At 40.5% G+C, this 25383-nt stretch overlaps 1 protein-coding gene across 1 annotated transcript in view; it reads right to left on the bottom strand.

Moving 5' to 3' along the window:
* NEK10 (NIMA related kinase 10) overlaps positions 1–25383 on the bottom strand; it is a 243601-nt gene that overhangs the window by 45090 nt on the left and 173128 nt on the right. Inside the window, exons 28-31 of the mRNA XM_027872513.1 lie at positions 16186–16369; positions 16011–16097; positions 13843–13897; positions 3777–3814 (exon numbers count right to left, since the gene is read on the bottom strand). Coding sequence (XP_027728314.1) covers positions 3777–3814; positions 13843–13897; positions 16011–16097; positions 16186–16369 — 364 coding nt within the window. The remainder of the gene's footprint in view (positions 1–3776; positions 3815–13842; positions 13898–16010; positions 16098–16185; positions 16370–25383) is intronic.

The raw sequence follows: 25383 nt of genomic DNA on the forward strand, positions 1-25383 counted from the left end.
GGCAATGAAAAGGAAAAACAAAAGAAGTCTAAAATGCAAGAACCACCAAAAAGACCGAAAGTGCTGAGGCATTTGATAATTCTGCCTACAAGAACCTTCAACATCGTAACTACAACACTTACACCTTCTTAGATTTTAATCTGGGTCTTTTGAAATTTAGGTTGCCTCAGCCATCCTCAGGATGAATGAGTTAAAAGAAAAATTTCAAGTTTCTCTGTGATTCAACTTGTGAGTCATTGTTGCTGCATTTTTTTCCTCCATAAATAAAGTCAGTTCAACAGTAACTGGCATAAAAAAAAAAAAAAAGAATAAGTGTTTATGTCAATACACATTGCGGCTCACCGCCACCTTTTAAAGTATTAAAGTCAGCAAACATGCATTTATTAAGCACCTACTATGTGTTGGGCACTGTGCTAAGCACCAGGGACAAAAAGAAAAGTATAAAAAGGATATCCTATATCTAACTTTTTAAAAAAGAAACTATTTTTAAAGAAAATCAAAACAAAAGGGGGAAGTATATATTAAGTGCCTACTGTGTTCCAGGCATTGTATGAATCACTTTATAAATATTATCTCAATTCCAGCATTAAGGATTATATGGTTTAAGGATCTGGAACTTAAGGATGACAATGGATTAGATGAGAATGACTCTAGAATGTAAATGATTTGATTATAGGCTCAAGAGGAGACATCTCCGTATTTCATTGAAATAAGAATACCGTCTACTCTTTGACTAACAGCACACATCTCAGGAGAACAATCTGATGATTCTGCTGCACATCAACTGGACACGGAATTATTGACTGCTGATGTGTCTGTGTGTGCGTAATAAATCTCTAAGTTGTTCTCCTTCTCCATTGGCTACCAAATCACAGCCAACAATCAGTCACCATTTGGGGCCACCCAGGTTCCAGCCTCAGAATCCTCTTCTCCTCCCTCCCCCTCGGCCCACATAGCCAATTAGTTACCGAGTATTGTGCAGTCTACCGTCAAGACCTTCCCGACATCATACGACTAGCATCCTAGTTCAAGTAGTCATTACCGCTTGCCTTAGGCGATCAGATGGCTTAGTGGATAGAGCTCTGGGCTTGGAGTCAGGAAGACCTGAGTTCAAATCCTGCTTCAGACACTTACTAGTTCTATGATCCTGGGCAAATCACTTCACCTCTGTTTGCCTCAGTTTCTTCTTCTGTAAAATGGGGATAATAACAGCCCCTACTTCGCAGGGTCGTTGTGAGAATATATGGGATCATAATTTTGTAAAGTGCTTAGCACGGTCAGTGCCTGGCACATAGTAAGAGCTATATAAATGCATAAAAATATCTCAGTAACTTCCTAACTGGTCTCCTGGCCTCTCTCTCCTCTCTAATCCATCACCCATGTAGCTGCAAGCAAAGGTCTGAATTCCAAATGACTCGTGATGGAAAATACTATCCACATTCAGAGACAGAGCTACGGAACCTGAGTGCAGATTGAAGCAGACAATTTTCACTTTTTTTGTTTGTTTTTTCTTTCTTGTAGTTTTTCCCTTTTGTTCTGATTCTTTTTTCACAACATGAGTAAAGTAGAAATATGTTTAACATGATTGTACATGTACAGCCGAGATGAGATTGCTTGTTGTCTTGGGGAGGAGGGAGGGGAGAGAGGGAGAAAAAAACTTGGAACTCAAAATCTTATAAAAGGGAATGTTGAAAACTATCTTTATATCTACTTGGAAAAAATAAAATACTATTAAGTAGAAAAAATAAACAAATAAAGCAAAGGTCTGAGCATGTCACTTCTCTGCTCAATAAACTGCACTGGCTCTTTATTACCTCCCTAGGGTCAAATGGAAACCCCTTTATTTCCCCTTTAAAGCCCTTTCTAAGCTGGCTCTCCCTGTCCTTACAGTCCTATCACATACACTGCTCCTCTTCACACAGGCTATATTTTAGCAAATCAGCACGTGATATCCCATCTCCCACCTCTGGGCCTTTGCACTGGCTGTGTCCCATGCCTACTTTCCTTTGCCTCTTAGAATCCCCGGCTTCCTTCAAAGTGCAGCCAAAAGGCCACATTCCAGATGAAGCCTTTCCCAACAGGCCCCACCCCGCAGCTGCTCATGCCTCCCTCCTTTTTGTCGCTCAATTAACTTGCATTATTTTGTATATATTCTGTATACAATATACAAGTGGTTTCCCCTGATACTTTGGAAGGACCATGAAGGCAGAGACTATTTCATTTGGTCTTTGTGTAAGAGCACAACAGCCTACCCCATTGGTTTACCCCAACATTGAGAGTCACAGCAATGGCAGAGTGCCTGGCACACAGCAGGTGCTTAATAAATGCTTGCCAAATGATTAACTGAATTTCATCTCACCAGGCAAAGTTTAGTGATGGAGTTATGCCTAGATCTTTATCTCAAAATGCTCAAACCACATAGTGGTCAATACGGTAACTTAGACCATAATTCAACTGTTCTACTGAGCTATTGCCAATGGTAAAGATAGGCCCAAATAAAACCAATTGTCCCACAACCCATGCCTGACATCATGGTCTGTACTCATGTTTGTAGCATTTTATACAAAACCATCTAAGTTTATTTTGTTTTTCTCCACCAAAGGGAATAAAAAGGACAAATCTGGGGAAATACATACATATATATATATATATATACACATATTTATATATATAAATAGGTTTCTATATATAAAACATCACATATATATATACTTATATGTGATATATAAAAATTTATATAAATATGTTTATATATATTTAAATACAAAACATATAAACATATTTATATGTGCACGTATATAAATTTATTTCTGTAGGTTTGTTTATATATTTATATACAAAAGTTATTTATTAATATAAAGTACCATACCCATTCACCAAAATTAATGGAATTCAGACTTTAGGTCCTAGATTCAAACCTTAAAGGTAGAAAATCATAGCTTCTGTGGTTGCACTAAAACCTTTGTTTTTTATTTGGGGACTTTTTTTACATTATTTGGTGGTACTTGGAAATAGTTTTTCTCCCCAAATCATTAGTATAAATGACCCTATGTAAACATCAGTGAGAACCCTAACATTCCTGAATTACCGAGGATATAGTGTGCTTTAATTCAAATCTTAAAGGGCCAGTTATATCCATTAGAATGGTAATAATAGATAGGAAAAGAGACCTTTCCTAACAGTTGTATGGGTTTTGTCAAATCCATGCATGTAACTAACCCATGGTTAGCAAGTGTCCTTTAACGTGTCAATAGTTCAGTTGGTTAACATTCCCTCCCCTTAAATACCCCAAGACAGAAATACAAATTATGGAGAAATAGCCTGTAATCTTCCCATCAAATAAGTGAACATGGAAAGCACTTGAATGAACTGAATGGCTGGACTCATAAGGAGGGACAAACATAATGGGGTCTCCCCGCTGTTCCTATTCAAATGACATCTCAAGGACCATTCAGACACTTCTGGCCCAACTATCACTCTGTGTTTTCCTACTGTTTGCTCGACACCAAAATGATCTAATAAGTACTACCATGATCTTTTAGATTGCGAAGAATCACAGCTGGGAGGCTGTGGGACTGCCACCCTGTCACTAACGAGGCCTCTACTTTCTTAACGTGGGCCCTGAACATGAGTGACGGCACTTTCAGAAGCAGGTCAAGAGGCAGCAGAGCTGAAGAAATAAAAGGAGGAAAGATATCAAACTATAACACAACTAGAGGCTTGAAACATTTTATATACGTGTGTGCATGTATCATTTGATGTCAAGAGTAAGTTACCTGGTCTTGGCCTTGATCCTATTCCTCCGCTGTATTCCCTGAGAAAAAGAATGAATACTTATGAACGTGATATTCCAACGCTGAAGAGAACAGAGTTCTACCAGATAAGAAGCAGAAAATCTAGTCCCACATCAGAAGCATTGACAAGCCACAGTATGCTAAGTAAGCTTACATCTTAGGACCTTGGAAGAGCTCAGGCTCCGTCCAACAATTCTAGGCCCCTCCCACCAGCTCTCCTGTCCTGGGCTTCTGGTTGGTAAATAAATGCTTATCATGCCAAGCCCCACCCCAGCCACACCCTGCTGCAACTGCTCCCCTGGCCATCTTCAGTATACTCTTTTCCCCACCCCACTTTCCACTTCTGGCTCTGAGAATAATGATCAACTCAACACTGTCACTCCTAGAAAGGACACGCCATTCAACTGCCCTGAGTCCACTCACCATTCCTGGGACTCCCCAGACAAAACACCCCTCCCTGGCCAACATGTCCTTATATGTGAACATTTGTTCTGTAAGGGCAGGGACTCTCTTGCCTTTTGTATTTGTATCCAGGGTACTTAGCACAATGTTTGTCATATAGGAAGCATATTCATTCATTCATTCTGGAATGCAATGTGAAATTATGTGAAAGTGAATAAAATGTCCAAAGCACTTGCCCCAAACGTTACTCTGTTAGATGTATGATCCAAGGAGGTCATTACAAAAAGAAGGGCCCCCAGATGCCCATCAATTAGGGAACGGCTAAAACCGCCATGGCATAAGAATGTAATGGAATATGGCTATGCTGTAAGAAAAATGATGACTATGGTGAAAACAGAGAAGAGTGGGAAGAATCATCTGAACCGATACAAAGTGAAGGAAAGCAGAACCAGGAAACAACATATCCAATGACCACAAAAATGTAAATAGAAAGAATAAAAAAAAAAAACCAAAACAACCAAAATTAAATGCTGCAAAATGATGAAATGTAGCACCAAGGAAGAGACAGAGAAAGCCCTATTCTCTGCTTCTTTGCAGAGTTGGGGAACTGTGGGCATGGATGGAACACTGTATGTAACATCAGACTATTTTGATATGTTGGTTAGTTTTGTTCAACTGTTTTTCTTTCTCTTTTTTATTCTTCATCAGAAGTGATTTCTCTCTGTGAGTGAGAGAAGCCAGGAGACATTGGGAAATGTAGGAGATGTAAAAACAAAAGATAAAAACAGAAATTTCATTCAAAAAAGATTATGGCGTTACAAACACTTAAGAATATCTCTTAAGACTTTTTTTTAACTAAGGAAGCACATTTTTAAAATTTAAAGTATATATATTCTTTTTAAAAATATATCCTTTCATTTTCACTGTCCAAAAAACTTGTAAGATAAATGATTTCCCAGGTCTCATGACTTGAATTATTCCAAAAGTTCAGTACTGCCAATATTGCTCCATGTTGCCAATTCTTCCCCCCAATTCTCCCACCCTATGCTACCCCACTTCTTTCACCCTCCATTCCAGACTGTCTTCCCATTTCATAAGCTGCCAGTAGACTTCACTTCTACTTTGGGGAGGTGTGCTCAGTGCATACCAAGTGTACTGAGAAGGAACCCCCATGACTTTTTCATTCAAGTCTATTGCCTTTTTCTAGACATGGGCTTTTGAGACAAGAGAATCTAAGTTCAAATTTCTACTGTTACTTAACTGACTACATCACATTGAGCAGTTACTATGGGTGGATGCTAGCACTTCAATATTTTTCCATGTGAGTCTGATAATTCTGGCCCTAACATTTCACTTCAATACTACAAATACTTGCTTGATACAAACAAAATATCACTTTAAATCCTTTAATGATGATTAGGGATTTTGTTTTTCATAATAATTACTTAATTTTTTATTTATACAATATATAATTACTTTATTTATTTATTTATTTATAATTACTCTACTTTTGAAAATTTCTTTTTACCAGGTGACTGGATTTTGCATGGACTTCTAACTTATATGAAATCTTACCTAAAAAATAGTCTTTTAGAGAGACAGTGTTTGAAGAGTGGCTAATGGAAGCCATTGTGGTTTTCTAATTTAGTTTTACAGCCAACTTTTAATTGGGTTCCAATCATTTGCAAATAGAAACTGCAACGAAAAGCACATGAGCAGAGATGTGCATTTATTATATTAATTAGAAGACAATTAAGTCACTTGGAATTTAAAAATAAGGAAGGAGAGTCTAATTGTGACTCAAAGTAACATCACTTAATGTCAAAATGTAGGACTGACCATGAATTCTGGGATAGACTCAACTGCACAGCATGGTGACATGGAGAAGGTCAGCTCTTAAACAACACTGCAGTATTTTCAATTCGAACAATATATCAGGGTTGTGGTAAATAGTCCCCACATGCTAGAACAAGCAGGTGGGGAAGCGTGAATGCACAGGGCCATGGACTGCAACAATCCGTTCAAAGAAATTTGTTTTGGAAGATCAGGAATGGCCTTTGGCCCAAAGTGATTGAATCTGACCTCATCTCCTGGTCTGAGAATGGAGCGGAGAAGGCAAGTCAATGACATTTGGACAAGACTTGTGAACTCTCAGCTAGGAAACTCCAGTACAGACTGGAGGCAGACTGACGGTGCAGATCAGCCAATGCTGCTTTTAGAGTCAACTAGGGAGGGCATTGAGAAGTGACATGGTGGGTCACCCAGCTGGTATGTGTCAAAGGTAGCCAGCTCTTGCAACTTATTAGCAAGACTACAGATAAGCCGACCCAAGCTTAGAAAATTAAAGTGATCTGATGAAGATCGGTTAGGAAGTTAACACCGTTGCAGACCTGAAACTAAAGAAGAGGGGAGAAAATTGTAGCTTCGAGGGAGTTGTTCTTGGTGTAAGCCTTCCAACTAACTACAAACATATTACACAGCTCAAATAGATTGGATCACTAGCCAAGGAGGTTAAAACTTGATAAAACCAACCATAAAAATTCAGAATTCAAAAAATCCACTGTGGGCTAAATGATCAGAAAATGGACTAATTATTGAGCTAATTCTTTCGCAAGTGGAAATATAAAAAGTTTCATTCCAATGTAGAAGGCACCTTAGAGGCAGCTCATGGTATAATGAATGGAATGAAGGGCTTATGAGTCAGAAGGTAGCAATGACACAGTGGAAAGACACTGGCTTTGAAAACAGAAGACCTCCATTCAAATCTCATTTCTGATACATAACTATCTGTATGTATGACCTGGAGCAAATCACTTTATTTCACTGGCCTGTCATTCCCTCATCTATAAAACTAGGCTATTGAACTAGATGCCTCCAAGGTCCCTTACAGTTTAAGATCTATGATTCTGAGAACTGAGTCTCCTGCATCTCCTGCCTCCAACAGTCATTCGCTGTGTGATCATGGGAGATCACTTTACCTCTACTGCCTCAGTTTCCTCATCTGTAAAATGGGGACAAGAACAGCCCTTACATCATAAAATTGTGAACATCAAATGAGATTTCATAAAGAGGGAGAGGGAGAAGAAGAGGGAGAAGGAGAGGGAGAGAAGAAGGAGAGGGAGAGGGTGACAGAGAGATACACAGAGAGAAGCTTTTAAACCTTAAAACATTATATAAATATTAGCTATTGCCAGCTAACAACCCCCTCATTTTAAAGAAGGGACATTGTGACTTTCCTTGGTCACACAATATTTGAACTCAGGTCCTGTGACTCCACATTCCAGTACACTGTCCACTCCACCAAGTGGCCTCGAACTCTAGTTTGCTGGTTAATTCCATGAGAAATTAACTCCTTTAGGTGCCTTTAAGGAAGGCAAGCTCTTTTCCAAAGCATTCCCAAGTGCTATGCATATCATTAAAAGTGAAAATTATCAAATCAGATTTGAGGATCATAAAGCACAATGATGCTAGAAACAATGAAATAACGAACCATCCAATTTCAGCTCCTTCATAGAGAAAGCATGCACAAGGTTAAGTCTGACTCTGGTCTGGAGATGAAATTTCCTGTTGACTGTTCAGATAAGTTGAGTTGGTTCTAGGTGAGCAAAGACCAGTTGGCTCAGTTTAACTAAAATTAGCATAGAGATTATGAGAAAAATAGGCAGAGCAGATGATGGGGGAAAGCACTGAAAAAAGCAGCAACAGCTGTTAATGAGAGGCAGACTACATCGATTCTGAGATCACACAATGGTCCTGCAGTTACACCTGCAAAAACTGAATTTAAGTCATCTTTCAATACAAATGCCAAACACACCTGCAGGCAGATATGTATAAATATGCATAAATGAAGTCAGCAGAGGAAGAGCTGTAAGCCCACGGTCAGAGCTTGGCTACTGAAACCTTGGACCACTCACGGCTGCCTGCTCTCTCTGGCCTGTTACCGTGGCAACAGGATGCAGGCAGGCATGGAGAAACCTTGTTGCCTAAGCAACAGGACAAGGGAAAAACTGGGGCTTCAAGCTCATGGCACTGGCCAAGGTTCTAGGCTCCAGGATGGTGGATGAGTTTTCAGGCCCAGGCATCTCTGAACTGTATCATGGCAAGATGGACAGAATTTGAAGGAAGGTCACTGGTGTGGGCTGCCTGAGTCTCAGGGACCTGTAGCTTACGAGACCTGAGTTCAAATCAGAGTAATGTCCTTAGCAGGAAAGAAGCAAATTTGCGAATTATAATTCCAGTTATTTGCTCAAACTAGACTAGACTGGTATACCTTCCATTAGAGGATCTCATTCTATCTTTCTCTTTTTTTTTGCTCCCTGCCCACCCCATGACTCCTTCTTACTGTTGCCTCATTTTTAAAGTAATATTTAGTTAGTGCAAGGCACTGATACAAAAATGCATAACACAGGGTCTTTGCCCACAAAGAATTATGATTTTGTAGGGGAGATAAGACATGCAGAAATAAGTTGAATACTAAATAAAGTTGATAATTGCATCAGAGAAGTGTAAAGATGTACTATAAGTGTTCCAAGTTGGAAGAGATTATTTCTGGATAGAGAGATCAATGAAGGCTTCAATGAATGTGATCAGATTAGATCTCTCGTTGAAACTGCCCTTTCTAAAGCCACCAATGATCTCTTAATTGCCAAATCGAATGACGTTTTCTCAGACCTATTTACTCATTTCTCTGTGGCATCTGACAAGGCGAACTGCCTCCCCCTCCCGAAGGCACCTTCCTTTCTGAGTTCTTATGATGTCACTCTCTGCAGGTTCTCCTCCTACCCATGTGACTACTACTTCTCAGGTCCCTTTGAAGGACCATCCTCCATATCCTGCCTACCTAACTAGATAAACCCCCAAGGATCTATCCTCGGCCCTCTTCTCTATGTTCTCTTTCTTGGTGACTTCATTAGTCACATGGACCTAATTATCATCTCTATGCTGATGAGTACCACCTTCTCCAGTGGTCCTGATCCACATCTGGTCGCTGGACCCAGATGGCTGAGGAGGAGGTGTGGCCAGATGATTCTGTACAGACCTTCCTCACTTAAATCCAATTCACTCGCATGTCACGGCATCACCTCCCTATGTCACAGTCCCCTTCTAGAATGAAGGACAAACAACCACCACAACACGAACAAGCGCTAAGTCTCTTTCCCCAATTCCAACCCCAAATCACCGATTGGCTATGCATCATTTCCCACTGATCGCCTCACAAGCAAGTCGGAATGAACATGTGAAAAACAGGCTTAACGGCTTTCACCCAAACCGAGCCCTCTTCCCAACTTGCCTACTTCTGTCCCCAGCACCACCATCCTTCCAGTTACCTAGCTATGCAACCTCATTGTCACCCCGGCTCCTCTTTCTCAGTCACTTCTCACAGCCAATAAGTCGGCAAATCTCATTTCTATCTGCACAGTATTTCTCTCACAAAACCCCGTCCCCACTGACTCTGCTTCAGACTCTCAAGAGACCCTATTGCAACAGGTCACTGAAACGACTTGCCTCTGACACAAAGGTGAAGAAGGTATGAGTGTTTCCTGCTCTAAGTCCTGTAGTCTGGGCATTGGGTTTACTCCTTCTCACCGAGTAGGGGTGGCTTTATGGGAGAACTGTTCTTTTCTGCCTTTGAGCCTTCAAAAGCTTGTCAAAGGCAAGGAATTTGCACTTAAGTGCATTGTAAGTTTTGCTTTGATGCTAAAACTAGACGTGAAATGAGAAGCATTGCACATCATGGCTAGTTCAGATACACATTCTTCTTCCCTTGACCACGTTACAAAACATCTGTCTTATATCTCAATTCCTTTCAGCAATTATAATGTCTGTGATTTCATTCAGCTTTAGTTTTCATGCCATTGACCCACCCATAAAATGATACATTCTGTCTTTCTCAGCTCCTAAGGAAATTTAAAGGAACATTTAAAATTACCAAAATTTTCTACTGATTTTTTTTCATTAGAAGGCTAGCAAACATGCTTATAGAAAAAAGATACCAGTCATTCGTATATGTATCTTCTCTGCTCTACTAGAATCTAAGCTCAAGGAGAGTGGAGATTATCTTCCTCGCCTTCCTACGCCTGCTAGCACCCACCACGCTGCCTTGTCCATAGTAAGTCTCCAATAAATATCTGCAAATTAGTGTTTTGCAGATATAAATCTTATAAATCCAATACGGATCCTTCTCATGTCACCAAAATGACTCTCCTGGAACATCTGCCTGAAAACTTTTGTCCACACGTGTGCGGACTTTTGAGCAGTCTATGAGCAGCTCTTTGGGATGCTGCCTGCAAGCTCCATTGATACCTGGAGCATCAGTGTACTATTACTGTTGATGTTGTTGCTACTGTTATATACATGTGTTATACTGCACTATATTATTTTATGGGCTGAGATGGTTAACTGTATAAAACATGAAGCTGGAATAACTGAGTCCAGGGGATAATCTTAGATCTTGACCCATCTTCATCTATCATATGCATGTGTTCATCCAACTAACATTTATCAAGTATTTACTATCTTCACAGCACATGTGTAACTCATTGTTAATATCTTCATGCTGCCCTCCACCAAGTTAACTATGCACTGGGTTCTCACTTATCTAAGACAGGCCTGCACAACCTGCGGCCCACGGGACGCTTGCAGCACACCAAAGGATTTCAGGCAGCCCACAAAATGTAGAGGATGACCACATCACACCTATCAGATTGGCCAACATGACAAAACAGGAAAATGATAAATGTTGAAGAAGATGTGGGAAAACTGGAACACTAATGCATTGCTGGTGGAGTTGTGAACTGATCTGACCATTTTAGAGAGTAATTTGGAACTATGCCCAAAGGGCTATAAAAATGTGCATATCCTTTGACCCAGCAATAGCACTTCTAGGGTTGTATCCCAAAGAGCATAAAAATGGGAAAAGGACCCACATGTACAAAAATAGCTATAGCAACTCTTTTTGTGGTGGCAGAGAATTGGAAATTGAAAGGATGCCCATCAATTGGGGAATGGCTGAACAAGTTGTGGTATATAAATGTAATGGAATACTATTGTGCTATAAGAAATGATGAACAGGCTGACTTCAGAAAAACCTGGAAAGATTGTATGGTCTGGTGCTGAGTAAAATGAGCAAACCAGGAGAACATTGTACACAGTAATAGCAACGCTGTGCGATGACTAATGTTGATAGACTTAGCCCTTCTCAGCAATGCAAGGATCTAAGACATCTCCAAAGGTCTCATGATAGAAAATGCTATCCACATCCACATCCACAGAAAATGCAGATAGAAGCATACTATTTGCTATTTTTTCTTATGTTTTGTTTTGTTTCCTCTTTCTGATGGTTCCCCCTATTAGTTCTAATTCTTCCTTGCAACATCACTAATGTGAAAATATGTTTAATAGGAATGTATATGTATAGCCTATATCAGATTGCGAGCTATCTTGGGGAGGGAGGGGGGAAGGAGAGGGAGAAAAATTTAAAACTCAAAAGCTTATGAAAGCAATTGTTGACAAATCAAAATAAATTAAGAAAAAAAGAAAAGAAAAGAACCCCCCCAAAAATATAGAGGATGTACTCTACATTTTTCACAGGCCGCCCAAAATCCTTTGGCAGGCCGCAGGTTGTGCAGGCCTAATCTAAGAGCTCCCTGACTTGGAAATGCCCGTCTTCTTTTTATATCTCACAAGTCTCTAAAAGATATACTGTCTCATGAATAATTCACTACAACCAAAATGATTACACTGATTTGCTTTTTTTTTAACAACTTTTTTTCCTAGATTCTATTCAATGTTTTTTCTGTCAAAATGTTTTTCCTCAAGCAAACATCTGACCATGTCTCTCTTCTACTCAATAAACTGCTATGGGGAATGGCTAAAGAAGCTGTGGTGCATGATTGTGATAGAATATTACTATGCTATAAGAAATGACAAGCAGGATGATTTCAGAAAAACCTGAAAAGACCTACATGAACTGATGAAAAGTGAACCAGGAGAACATTATACACAGTAACACCGTGTGATGATCAACTATGATTGACTTAGTTCTTCTTGACAACACGATGATCTAAGACAATTCCAAAAGGCTCATGATGGAAAAGGTTATCCACCTCCAGAAAAAGAACTCTCTTCTTTGCACCATCTGCCTTTGCACCCCAACCCTGGAATGAATTCTCCCATCACCTCCATCTCATAGAATTGCTCTCCTCCAAGACACAGCTCAAACATTACTTGCTCATAGAAGGGGCTCTATATATGCTCTCCCTCCCTCCCACCCTGACCTCCCTGTGTTTATTCTCCGTAGGGTTGGTGGCATCCTTGTCACCTTCTGCCAGAATGTAACCTCTTTGAGGGTAGGGACTGTTCCATTCACTCGTTGTGTTTGTACTACCAGCTCCTTACACCGAACCTGGAACATAGTAAACACTGAACAGTACTCGCTGATGGACTGGCTCTCTCTTCTCGACAAATGTTTTACATTCTAGTAGCTCATTGAAGTTTAAATAATTTATAAATATTCTTTTATTAAAGGTTAATAAAAACACATCTAGAAGAATATATAAAATTAATTATATGGTGAATAACATGTTGCCCTTTTTTAATACTTTCTAAGGATTATAAATAAGTCCTTTTATAAGCCTTGGGGATTATCTTAATGAAGTCCAAAAGTTGGGACTTCTTCTTTCCTTACCTTATTTTTCTTTTTTGTTGTTGCTTCTGCACCACCCATTAGACACATACATGTGCCTTTCATTTTTGCTATCTTTTCAAGAGTATATGTCACATCTCCTCAATAAAACAGGGCCAATAAGGGTGGGACCAATTTCTTGTGATTCTGTGTTCTCCGTCTTTCTAGCAGATTGTACAGTGCTCAATAAATTTTTCTTTGCTTACTGAAGGCTCAATTATGCTGAAGTCAGGACCTGTATCCCTCAGAATGTGTCCTCTACATGCTGCCTACATCTCCTGCAGGCACTAATTTCCTCCCTCAGAGCATCTACTGTTTTCCATCAACACAACCGGCCTGCCCAGTTGGCTCTGGGCCTCACCACAGAGACCCTGCCACCATATCACCATTACAAGGGATGCTCCAAGGTACAAACTGAGCTGTTTGCCTTCTGCTGATACAGGAATGCAATTACTACTCTTCAAACAATTCAAGGACTTACCTAGTGACAAACATTTTCTATGATAATTCAAGAAAGGGGATCTTTGTGATATATTGTAGCCACAGAATTTATTTAATCTAGATTGTTCTACGTGTGATAGGGGAGTAGGTTTTGGAGCTCATTTTGTAAAATTAAGAATCTGGGTAATTCAAAGATCTATACCTTACAATAACTATCTTAATAAACTCAGATACTAGGTCATCGCAAACTAGAGCAAACCTGTACTTAATCTGACAGATTTTTTCTATGTGTACCAGAATATTTACTTTTCTACCTACCTCTTCCAACCACCCTCTGAAAACATTCTTTTTATATCAGGGCATACATAGTACCCAGTCATACGAACAAAAATCAACATGATACATCCTAACCTCTTACGTAATGTAAAACATCAGGCATTTTTTTTCCAGCAGCCAGCCCAATTAGTAATTTCCTGACTTTGCAAAGCTTAAAATATTTCTGAAAGCTAAAATTTTACTGACCTTCCATGAGACTGTCTTTCTCCTCCAGAAGCACTGAAACTTCGTTTTAATATGCCTGAAACAAATATATACACAGAATAGTAATTGCATTTTGCTCTCTAAAATGATGTTTTATGTTTGAAAAACTTAGATTTCTATTTTACAGTATTTCTGTTATGTGATCAATTTAAAATACTGGAAAGATTCTTAAGAGCATAAGTAGAAAATATAACATTAGAAAAAAATTATTTTTGCTAGAGTTTTAAAGTAACTTTTTTTTCCACACAGACATTTCACAATAGACCACATCTCTAGGGTGTTTTCAGGTGTATAAAGTACTTTGCTGACAATAATTCTGTGAGGAGGGTAGTTCAAGTATTATTATCCAAGATTTACAGATGGGGTAACAGAGGCCCCAAGACAGTAAGTGTTTTTTGCCCATGATTTCATAACTAGTAACTTTCAGAGATGATATTCAAGCTCAGGTTTCCTGACTAAAAGATTTCTTTTTTTATCTTTTAAGTATTGCAACGAAATACAGGTGGGAAGTGGATAAAAGAAAGAAGAAAAAAATAACTGAAGCTAAAGAAAAAAAGAGAAGCACAAAAAATGAAACCAAAAAGAAGAGGCAGGAGAAAATAACAAACTAAATTAAATTCATGTGACAGTGAACTTACACGGTGATGGGCATAAAGAAGCAGCACCATCCCTTAAAGTCCAGTCTGAGATTGAACTAAGCACACAGAGTCTTGGAATGACTGAGTGTCTTACAATGTTTCCTGCTTAGTCATATTAGAAAATTTTAATTAGACGTCTCCAATCCCTCTGCAAATGGTTGAGCTTGAAGGATTCAACATACTATAAAGCACGGGTATCAAACACGGCCCAAACCAGACTAAAATGTAATTGGAAAATATTTATCAAAAGAAATAAAAATACAGTAGAACATAGATAATGTTAATATGTGGTTTTCTAAGCCAAGCTGAGGCCCAGCTTTGGCTCCCATCTCTACTTGAGTTTGACACCATCGCGGTAAGCCACTCAGTGTCTGTGAACTTCAGCGTGCCAACTGAGGTTTGCACACTTTAAAAGACTTTAATTTACCACCAGGTTCTTCCCAACTTGGTAACCAATTTGTCTTGGGACAGGAAGGGCTTCAATGACCTATTCTCAAATGGCCTTTGGAAATTCCAAATGGCGGCTGAGGTGCCTGCACTGTGGCCAACTCCATTAGTGCTCTGGATTCTATTTCAATTGAGTGCTGTCCAGGATGAACCAATCAGCCTACAGAGGGATAAGCTCTGCAAACACTTTATTACATATTACAAAAGCATGGCTCTGAATGTAGCTGAAATGGCCGCATGAAAACTTCTGGGGTCAGCCTTGCATGTTTATGGATATGGACATTCCTCCTAGTCCAGTGGGTAAATTCAGTCTGTAACAGCAAGCAGAATGGAGGAGACGCAAGGACCAGCTGTGCTCCTAAGGAGGACAACTGCAAATATCCCTTCAGGTAATGTTCTTGGCCTACTCATTCACTGAGTCCTCTCTGAGGACAATATATTAACAATAAAATTCACTGGAGGACAACAACCAAAGCAAATAATTGCTATGATCACAATTAAGCTAGCTCCTGGTCCATAACAGATAGTCAGATCCCTTAAAATTTCCTTGACAGTTCCTGTACTTGCTAGTAAAAATAGTCAAACCCATCCACGTGAAGCTGGGGTAGGGAAATAAATGGTACTGTGATGGCTGGAATGTCAGGCCTTACTAGAATACTACACAAAATGCTCTGTATGAGCTGGCCAGAGTTCTGCTTTGCCATTTCTTTGTTCCAAGGAAGCAAGGTGTTACAACGGATAGAGCACTGTGCCTGAAGTCAGGAAGACATGAGTTCTAACCCATCCTCAAACACTTTTAGCTGTGTAACCCTGAGCAAGTCACTTAACTTCTGCCTTCTTCAGTTTCCTCAAGTGTCAAATGGGGATAATACCAGCACCGACCTCCTAGGATTATTGTGAGAATCAAATAAGATGATATTTGTAAAGGACTTACTACCTTGCCTGGCATATAACAGCATGTAGATGCTTGTACCCTTCCGTTTTCCCCAAGTACAACAACAACTTCAGCACATTGCTGACTGGGAATTATGAAATGGTTTAGATGGCCCTTGGTAGATGGCTTACCAAATGTTGACTCCTTCAAAGGGCTTGAGCTAGAGTTGCTGGAGTTATCAGAGATGTCTAGCTCATCATCTAATTCCGAATATGTGTCTATACAACAAAAAAGAGACATGAGTGAATCTTGGAACAGAAAACATGAGAAATAGGTCAGTGCTGACATCTTTACAAATGCCCTCACCTTTTTCGATATTTTCTAAGTTGTAGTTATCATCGGACAAGATTTCATCACAAGCTCTGTCTTCGTCTTTCCCACAGGGTTGCTGAAAGCTCTCTGGGGGAAGGTCAGCACTCTCAGAAAGCTCGCTTTTCAAGCTGGCCCCGCCACTGCTGCTGCTGCTCAGGCTGGCCTTCTCAAAATTTTCCTGAGAAGCAAAATAAAAGAGCTGATAGCTTTCTTTTCGGAGCTTTCTTCCAAGTGAGAATTCATTACAGAATTTAGTTAAAGCATTCTGAGTTTGCACCAATCCATGGTTGGTCCTGTCCTTCTACCGCTCCCGGCTCCCTCATCTCTCCATACTCCTGCTGAACTTGTCGCACCTCTTACTGATTTCTTCAAGCAGGCCCTCTCTTCCATCCTGGCATCCCTCACCAGTTGGCCTCTTCACCGTTCAGCCCTGCTAGCCCCAATCCTCATCCTTAAGCTTCTAAGCAGGGCTGGAGGAAGTCATGAAATGGGGCTAACTGGATCCACCATGCATTTACACTAGGCCTTCACTGTCACAGGGCAATTCTTTTGCTCATCACCTACTACAGGCAGCTAGGTGGTGCAGTGGACGAAACCCTGGGCCTAGAGGTAGGAAGACCTGAGTTCAAGTACAACTTCAGACACTTACTAGCTGTGTAACCCTAGGCAAGTCACTTAACCTCTGTTCGCTTCAGTTTCCTCATCTCAAAAATGGGAAAAATAACAGTACCTACTTCCCAAGGTTGTTGTGAGGATCAAATAAGATAAAATTTGTTAAATAAAAGAGTGCTTAGCACAGTGCCAACATGTAGTAGTCACTATATAAATGCTTATTCTCTTCTCCCTTCCCTAATGCCCCTTTATCACACTTATCACAAAAGCTGTTCTAAACCTCCACTTTTCATACTCCCAACTCTATCTTTGACACCCCCGACCTCATCTATACTACTTTAATGAGAAAATTCAGACCATCCAATATGAATTCTCTCAATTTTGCCCCTCCTCCAACTTTTTAATTCTTTTAATATGTTTACCTATCTCGTTTCCTCCAGTTTTGGAGGAAGAGACAGATCTCATTCCTTGCTGAATGTCAACCGTTCCATCTATATACCCCTGATACTATCTCCTCCTGCCTTGTCCTTGACCTTGCTCTATCAATCCCTCCCCTCACATTAATGTCGATTCTAGCTCTGGCCCACACTCTACGTCTAGCCTGCAAACATGGCAAGATCTTCCTCAGCCTAATAGAAGTTTCCTTTGATGCTGCCTAATATCCCTCAAACTACTACTCTACATCTCTTTGCCTTCACTGGCAAACTCCTCGAACCCCGAGAAGGAGTGGGGTGCACTCATTGTACCCCCTTACTGCTCTACCCATTTACTGCTCCAATTTTTGCAATCTGACTTCCATGCCCACCAATCTAAAGAAAAAAGCTCTCTCGAAGACGAGAGAGTGCTCCTAATGACCTCCTTATCACCAAGTCCAAGAGGTATATTTCTGTCCTTGGCCTCCTTGACATCTCTGCAAATTATAGACTACCAAGTGCTCCCTGATGGCAGTGCCCTCTCTGGTCATTGCTTCTGTGGCCTGCTGCCCTTCAAATAAATGTAGGTGTCCCCAAGGTTTTGTCCTACACCTTCTTCTCTTCTCCCTCTGCACACTCTCCCTTGGTAATCATATCCAGAATCACAGAATGACTGACACTGAGTTAGAAATGACTCCAGAAGGCATCCATGCCTTAACAAAAACCCCTCTATGACATTCTTGACAAATGGTTATCCAACTTTTGTCAGAAAATCTCTAAGGAGGGGAGCCCCATTCAACTTTTCTATATAAGATGGCTAACCCTACGTTGCTCCGTGCATCCCAACCATCTCTTCCAACAGCTTCAGTTAATACCTTTATGCAGATGGCTCCTGTATCTACATTTCGAGCTCACCCATAGTTCTAGGCCCATATTTCCAACTGGCTCCTGGATATTCTTTGGGCATCCCAAAATGAACATGTCTTAAGACTGAGCTTATCACCTTCCTTCTCTAAACTGGAGCCCCTTCCCCCTTCTGCTCTATTTCTGTTAATGCCATGACCATCCCCCCAGAACTCCAGGCACATACCCACAGTCACCCAAATACCTTTGTAGTATCTTTAGCTTGGTTTTTTTCCTCTTCACTGTCCCCACTATAGTTCGGGGCCCCTTCTCTGTTCTCACCTACGCTGATTTTATAGTACCTGCTCTTCCTGATTCCTCCTATCCTCAACTTTGCTGCTCAAGTAATGATCCAAGGGCACCTAGGTGGTGCAGTGGATAGAGCTCTAGCCCTGGAGTCAGGAGGACCTGAGTTCAAATCCAGCCTCAGACACTTGACACTTACTGGCTGTGTGACCCTGGGCAAGTCACTTAATCCCAACTGCCTCTCAAAAAAACAAAAATAAAAACAAACAAACAAAAAAACCAAACCAAGTAATGATCCAAATGTACTTCTATGATAGTTAGGGGGAAGAAGATGCTTGTGCTGAGAAGTTCTTTAAACAACTGCCTCACTTACTAGCCTCTGGCCTCATGGCGATTGGCCACCTTCGACTGCCATGCCCCAAACTGCCCACTTGAGAATGGTGGACATTTTACACGCTGTCTAATGTTTGTTTGTTTTTCCAAATGTCCATCCTTGTGATTAGTTAACTTTAAAATAAAGTAATTGGAAAATACACCTTTTATATACACAGATAGATAGAGATACATATATAGAAATGACAGACTTGGGAACAGATCTATGACCTCATGCCTATAAAGCTGAGGAGCACCCTCTACCAATGGAGGTCAGCACACTCTCCACAACCCGGGGTCTTAGTAGAGAATTGCTCAAGGTCCTGACAGGGCTATGCCAGTCTGTGTCAGAAGCAGGACTTGAACCCAGGTCTTCCTGGCTTTCAGCCTGGCTCTCTAGCCACTATGACAAGATGACTTGTGTTTGTGTAGCAAGTCAACGCTCAGATATGTGGTATACTCTGGGCCTCGTGAACTTAAATAACAATAACAGTGCGTGTTTATATCATGCTTTAAGGTTTTGCAAAATGCTTTACATATATTATCTCACTTGATAGTCACAACATGGTGAGGTAACTGCTATAATTATCCCACCTTACAGATGAAGAAAATGAGGCTGAGAGTGACTTGTCTAGGGTCACGTAGCCACTAAGTGACTACAACAAGATTCAAACTCAGCACTTCTTGATTCTACATTCAACACTCAATCCACTGTACCACCAAGCTTGCCTCAGCGGTCTCCTGTGATGACTTTTTTTTGTTTATTTGTTTTGGGTTTGTTTTTTTTTTTTTGGCTAGGCAATGGGGTTAAGTGACTTGCCTAGGGTCACACAGCTAGTAAGTGTGAAGTGTCTGAGGCTGGATTTGAACTCAGGTCCTCCTGACTCCAGGGCCAGTACTCTATCCACTGCACCATCTAGCCTGACTCCTGTGATGACTTTTTACATTGCAGTTAGACTACAGTAGCTGCTAAAAACTGGGGTACTGACCACTAAAAATATATTCTTGTTGTGTGTTCTCATGTGTGTCTTATGAGGTCACTTAAAAGATGTTTATCGGGGGAAGCAAAAGAATCTGTGGTTTTTGGGTTGATGAACTACTGTTTCTTTTGTAAAAGATATCCTCTCCCTATTATGGGACCATATAATTTAGAACAGGGGGGATTCTTAGGCCCATCTAGTCCAGGAATTCCTAACTGTTTTTGTGTCATGGGCCTCATGGGTCTGGTGAAACCTATAGACCCCTTCTCAGAATAATATTTTTTAAACACATGAAATAAAATACATAGAACAGCCCTCCCTCACTTTACAAGTGAGAAAATGGAGGCCCAGAGAAGGATCTGCTTAAACCCTCCTTTCACAAAGCAAGGACTGTTGAGATCTTGTTCCCACATCACCATTCTCTCTGGAAGCCAGACAATTCTAGAGCTAGACCTCCAGGAGTCTTGAATCTATGCCCTATTTCCCATTGCTGCCTCTAAATCATTCTAGAAATCATTAAGATTGTCAAGAAGGAGATTCAGGACCTCATTTCATAAGCTTATGAAGAAATTGGTAGGTTAGGATGGTAGGCCAAATTTAATTAGACAAAATCCAATAGATTTTAATAAGAATTCTATATTGGGTTCAAAATCTCATTTCCATAAGTGTAGGGGTGGGTGGCATGGGTATAAAATATGGCATGTTAACAAAAGGACTGTGAACTCATTATAGGAAGGAGACCACGCAATTCTCATGAAGCTAGAGAGACTGGGGAATTTTGTTCTCCGAAACATATCAGAGGGGATATGAGGTCTGTGCTTTGTAGAGAATGGCACCTTTGGACATCACAGAGACAAGCAGACTAAGAGTAATCCAGCCAATTCAGGCTAAGGAACAGCTGGGATCCAACACATAATAGTGTTGGCTCTCTGGGAGTGGGGCAAGAGGCTTTTCGGAATCAGAGGAGCAACTCTAGGGGGCAATCATTTGGGATCAGTCAGGGGGCAGAAGAGAGACTCAACCAGGTTGGTTAGAACACCTGGGCCTTCCAGAAATGGACAGCCACATTTTGTGCGTCAATATGGCATCTCCAGAAGATCTTGGAGATGAGACAAGCCACCATGGAAATTGTCACCACTCTGTGAGTTGTGTGCCTGCCAGCCAAGTGCCAGGATACGCCTACTGATGTCAAGCTCAGACTGTCTTGGTATAAAGGAGCTTTTTCCTGTGTGCAGTTGATCATGATACATTTTTAGTTGAGCAGCTCCTAACAGCGGCAAACGGGTATTATCCAAATTAGCTGTGACAACTGGCAGCAAGAGCGTAAGGCCCATTTTATTAAAAGTAGCACAATTAAAAAGAAACACTGCCCAGGCCGTTAGCTTGACAGAGAAAAATCAAGTAATGAGTGTACGTGAGAATGTCTGCTCTTCCCTGCACATGCTTCCCAGCAGGAGCATAATAAATTCATGTTTGCTCTCGAGTTCCAAAAGAGTCGAGTTTCTATTTGTGGCTGTCTCCGCCACCCTTTTTTCTTCTGCTGGTTTGGCTGAGGACTGTGTCCTTATGTGCACAGATATGTGGGGGTACCAGGTGTTTGGCAGGGATTCATTTGGCAAAGCAGGATCTTTGAATCCTGACAACCACTTTCCAGGGTTTGAATGGGATAGCAGAGAGAAAATGTTTAAACGGCGAAGGATCATGACTGGTTTTCTAGCAGACAAACTTAGTCCCTAGATGACAAAATCTAGATGCCAGGTTGAGTGAATGATATTCAGGGAGGAGCTAAAGGGTTTCGCACAATCACAGCAGCCCCCCGTAGGTAATGACTCTAAAGGAAAGGGGCACTCCTCAAAGTCCCCCGTCTCCTCTTCATGGGATTGGGAGATGGCATATGATAGGGAGAGGCAAAGGCATTCTGAAAGTGGTCTCCCCACTGCACATTCCCCATCTGTCTTTGCCCAACCCGAGAAGTAAGGAAGATGTCGAGGGACCGCACATGTCCTTTGGACATGCTGAACATAGAATCTACATCCCTGGAGGAGAGTGGGGAAGTTTTTAAGCATTTCTTTTTTATTATTATCATGACTCCTACAGAATTCCTAAAGTCCTGAGACATTTTCCTTTCTTGGTGCCCCACACATCGCAACAGAGGCTAATGTTCTTTAAGTTAGACTAGACAAGCCAGGAAGGACATTTTAGGGGCTCTGCAACTTAGAACTGGACAAAGACTAAGGATCAAATAATAAGAGAAAAAAACATTCCCTCTAAGTGTGGGTCTTTATTGCAAAGTTTTATTGCAGGGTTTTTTAACATTAGAATTATTAAAAATCCTAAAGATGGGTATTTATAGTGAAAAATATTGATTTTTATACCACTACACAATTATGATGCCATTTTCATCATTGCAATTAGAACTGCTTAGAAAGATTGGTACATATTATTGAACTGTCAGCAAATAAAAGAAATTCATTAACATGAATGCCCTTGAGATGCCAAGGATGACAATTTAAATGAAAAGCATACATCAAATATCAAATTTACCACATTCAGTAGCATTTTTAAAAGCTTGCCTTCCTTCCTGCTAAATTAATATCTACAATGGATCTTTGATCTTTCTTACTTCTAAAGGAGTTTCATCATCATCACCACCACCACCACCATCATCATCTTTTTTGTTATCATCATCATCACCATTACCATCATTGTTGTCATCATCACCACCACCACCATCCTCATCTCCATGACCATCATCACTGTTCTATCATCGCTGTCATCATCACCATCATCACCATTACCATCATCACTGTCATCATCACCATTATCATCATCACCATTGTTACCAGATTAACCTACCAATCAGACTTAACGTATGCTTTGTTACATTCAGTAGCATAACAAATTTTGTAAAACTCAGTCATTTCTTTTACTTGGGGAATAAGCAGATCAGAAAAAAATGAGAAAGGTGAGGGGAAGGAAATATAAAACCAACTGTGACCTGTTCCTCATGGAGTTTCCATAAGACAAGGAGCCAACCAGACACCCTCACCCCTCAACACAAGAAGACTTTGAAGTGTCCGGGCTCTACTGGCCTCCTCAGAGAAAAAACACAATGATAGTAGCTGGAGGAGAAGCCATTTTGCAGGCCTGATTGGTCATATAGGAAGAAGGTTCAAAGAGAAAGTTGTGGGACAAGGAAAAGTGAATAAACAAACTGGAAAAAGGATGCAACCAATGAATCCATACCATGAAGTAATAGAAAGCAACCTGAAAATTTCACTAAAAAGAAAGAAGACAAAAAATTCTACAAGAACCCTGAGCAATAAGGAAAGTATATAAAGAAACTCCAAGTGGTTCAAAGGAACAGGAAAATTGAAAGAAGAAATAGTAGGGAAATTAAATTGGGAACCAATGGCATCAGACAGTTTAGAAAACATAATGGAGAAACTCTTCAAAACTGTGCATTCTCTGAAAAAGGTGAATTTAGACCTCACAAATAAAAATGTGAAGGAAAAGCGGCAGGACAGCAACATAAAACATTATATACTACCCAAAGTGATTGATCTTGAAGACAAAATTCACAGAGGTAATTTTGAAAAGTACGGGTCTCTTAGAAAGAAAAAAAACACACAATGAATTGAAAAGCCTAATTAACAAACTGCAGGAATTAATAACAGAAATTTACCCAGAAGTATTAAAAAACAAAGAACAGTAAGTTGGTTGAAATAATGTGCAGACCACTAATAGAAACCCCAAACTTTAATCACCAAGGAATGTAGTTTTAAAATTCATTTCTTATCTATCATGGAAAAACTGATTTGACTAATCCTGTACTACTCATTTATGAGAAATTAAAGGAGGCATTAGGCTATTATTATGTTGTAAAAAGCAAAGAAAATAAGAACCCTCTGAATAATATAAATTGCACAATTAAACTTGAACAGCAATGCAAAATGTCATTAGAAACCAGAAGCAGGCACTTTGAATGAGAGAGACATAAAAAAGTAAGGAAGTTTGGAGCATGATGGCCCCCACCTATAATTCCTACTGCTGAGGAGGCTGAAGCTAGTGGACTGCCTAAGCTTGGGAGTTCTGGATGCAGAGGGAATAAGGTGACCAAGTGGTCCTACTAAGTCTTGCACCAATACAATGAGACCCCACAGTGGTGAACCACCAGACTGCCTAAGGAAAGGTCAGAAATGCAATAGCTGGGCCAGCTCAGTTAGGGGTTGCTATACTTCTAGAATGGGAAAAAAGTAGGGAGGAGATCCAGGCTTGAAAACAAACAAAAAACTTTGGGAGGAAAATGAAGTAAATAGAGTTAATAAGAAAAGACTAATGTGTAAAATAAACTCTCGTGATTCTGAAGTTAGACAAGGCTTTACTTATTTTTTTAAATCACATATTGGCCAAAAAAGGGGCAAAGAGAGAACCAAGAGATCTAGTGCAATGGGGGAATCAAGGCTAGATTTGGAGTCAGAGGACCTGGGTTTGAAAACTGGCTACTGTCGACCTGTGTGACCTTGGCCATGTGCTTAACCCCCTTTAGCCTCAAATTTCAAACTTATAAAATAAAAAAGTTAAATTAAATGATCTCTACGGTTCCATCCTGTTCTAAATCTAGAATTCTAGCATCTATAGGTCAAAGAAACTGAGGAAAGACAGAGTAAAAGAAGTTTAAAGAGGGGACAGCTAGGTGGCGCAGTGAATAGAGCTCTGGCCTTGGAGTCAGGAGAACTTGAGTTCAAATCCAGCCTCAGACACTTAACACTTATTAGCTATGTGACCCTGGGCAAGTCACTTAACCTCAATAGCATTACCAAAAAAAAAAAAAGCAAAAAAAAAAGTTTAAAGAGTTGGGAAGGAGGAAGGGAAAATAACTGAATTAATATTGTACAGCCTAAAACATATTCTCCATAAACGAAGCATCTGGGAGGAAGTGGGGCTAACACAAAGTGTGGGGTCAGTTAGAGAGAGTGGAGGCAAGAGACAAGAGGATGGCAGACTTAGGCTCCAGCGCAATTGTCTTCACTTAAGATGAGAGGAAGGAGGAGTGGACCAGGGGAGCTGTGAGAACACAGGGCAAGTGCGGCTGATGGAAGGGATGTGGGAGAAGAGGGAATGCGTCTTGTCCTCGGAAGAGTTCTGATGACTAGAAGCCGGAGCAGGATCACACAGAGCAGGAGGAGGGAGAAGTGACAAGGGCTTCCTACCAGATTTTGTCTGGGGGGAGCAGACACAGGAGACTTCTTTTCTGAGAAACGACTGTGCTTATAAGAACCACAAACCATTGCAGAAGAACGCCTCTGGGGGCACCTAACATCTAGGGTAAGTTTGAGACACAGATCCAGAGGAAGAATATAGAATATGACACAGGTCTTGCCGGCGGCAGGACCATGACTCGTGGATGCAGGAGGAAGAGTGACTTCTACCACATGGAACTCCCTCCTTCTTGAATTAATATTTCTGAGAGTTTTGGCTCATCAGAATGCCACTCCAAAAAAAAACCCTCTAAACTTAAAAATATATATTGGGAAGGAGAAAGCACACAAGAACTTTTCTAGAGTTAACAGATGAACAGTTTAGAGGACAGAGAGCAGGGCCTTTTCATCCGGAATCTCTATGTGGAGTTCAGAAAAGACTAGAATGAGAAGGAAACAAGGAGA

The sequence above is a fragment of the Vombatus ursinus genome, unplaced genomic scaffold (genome assembly GCF_900497805.2).
Source record: "Vombatus ursinus unplaced genomic scaffold, bare-nosed wombat genome assembly UNPS02014799.1, whole genome shotgun sequence".
In the NCBI taxonomy this organism is placed as follows: domain Eukaryota; kingdom Metazoa; phylum Chordata; class Mammalia; order Diprotodontia; family Vombatidae; genus Vombatus; species Vombatus ursinus.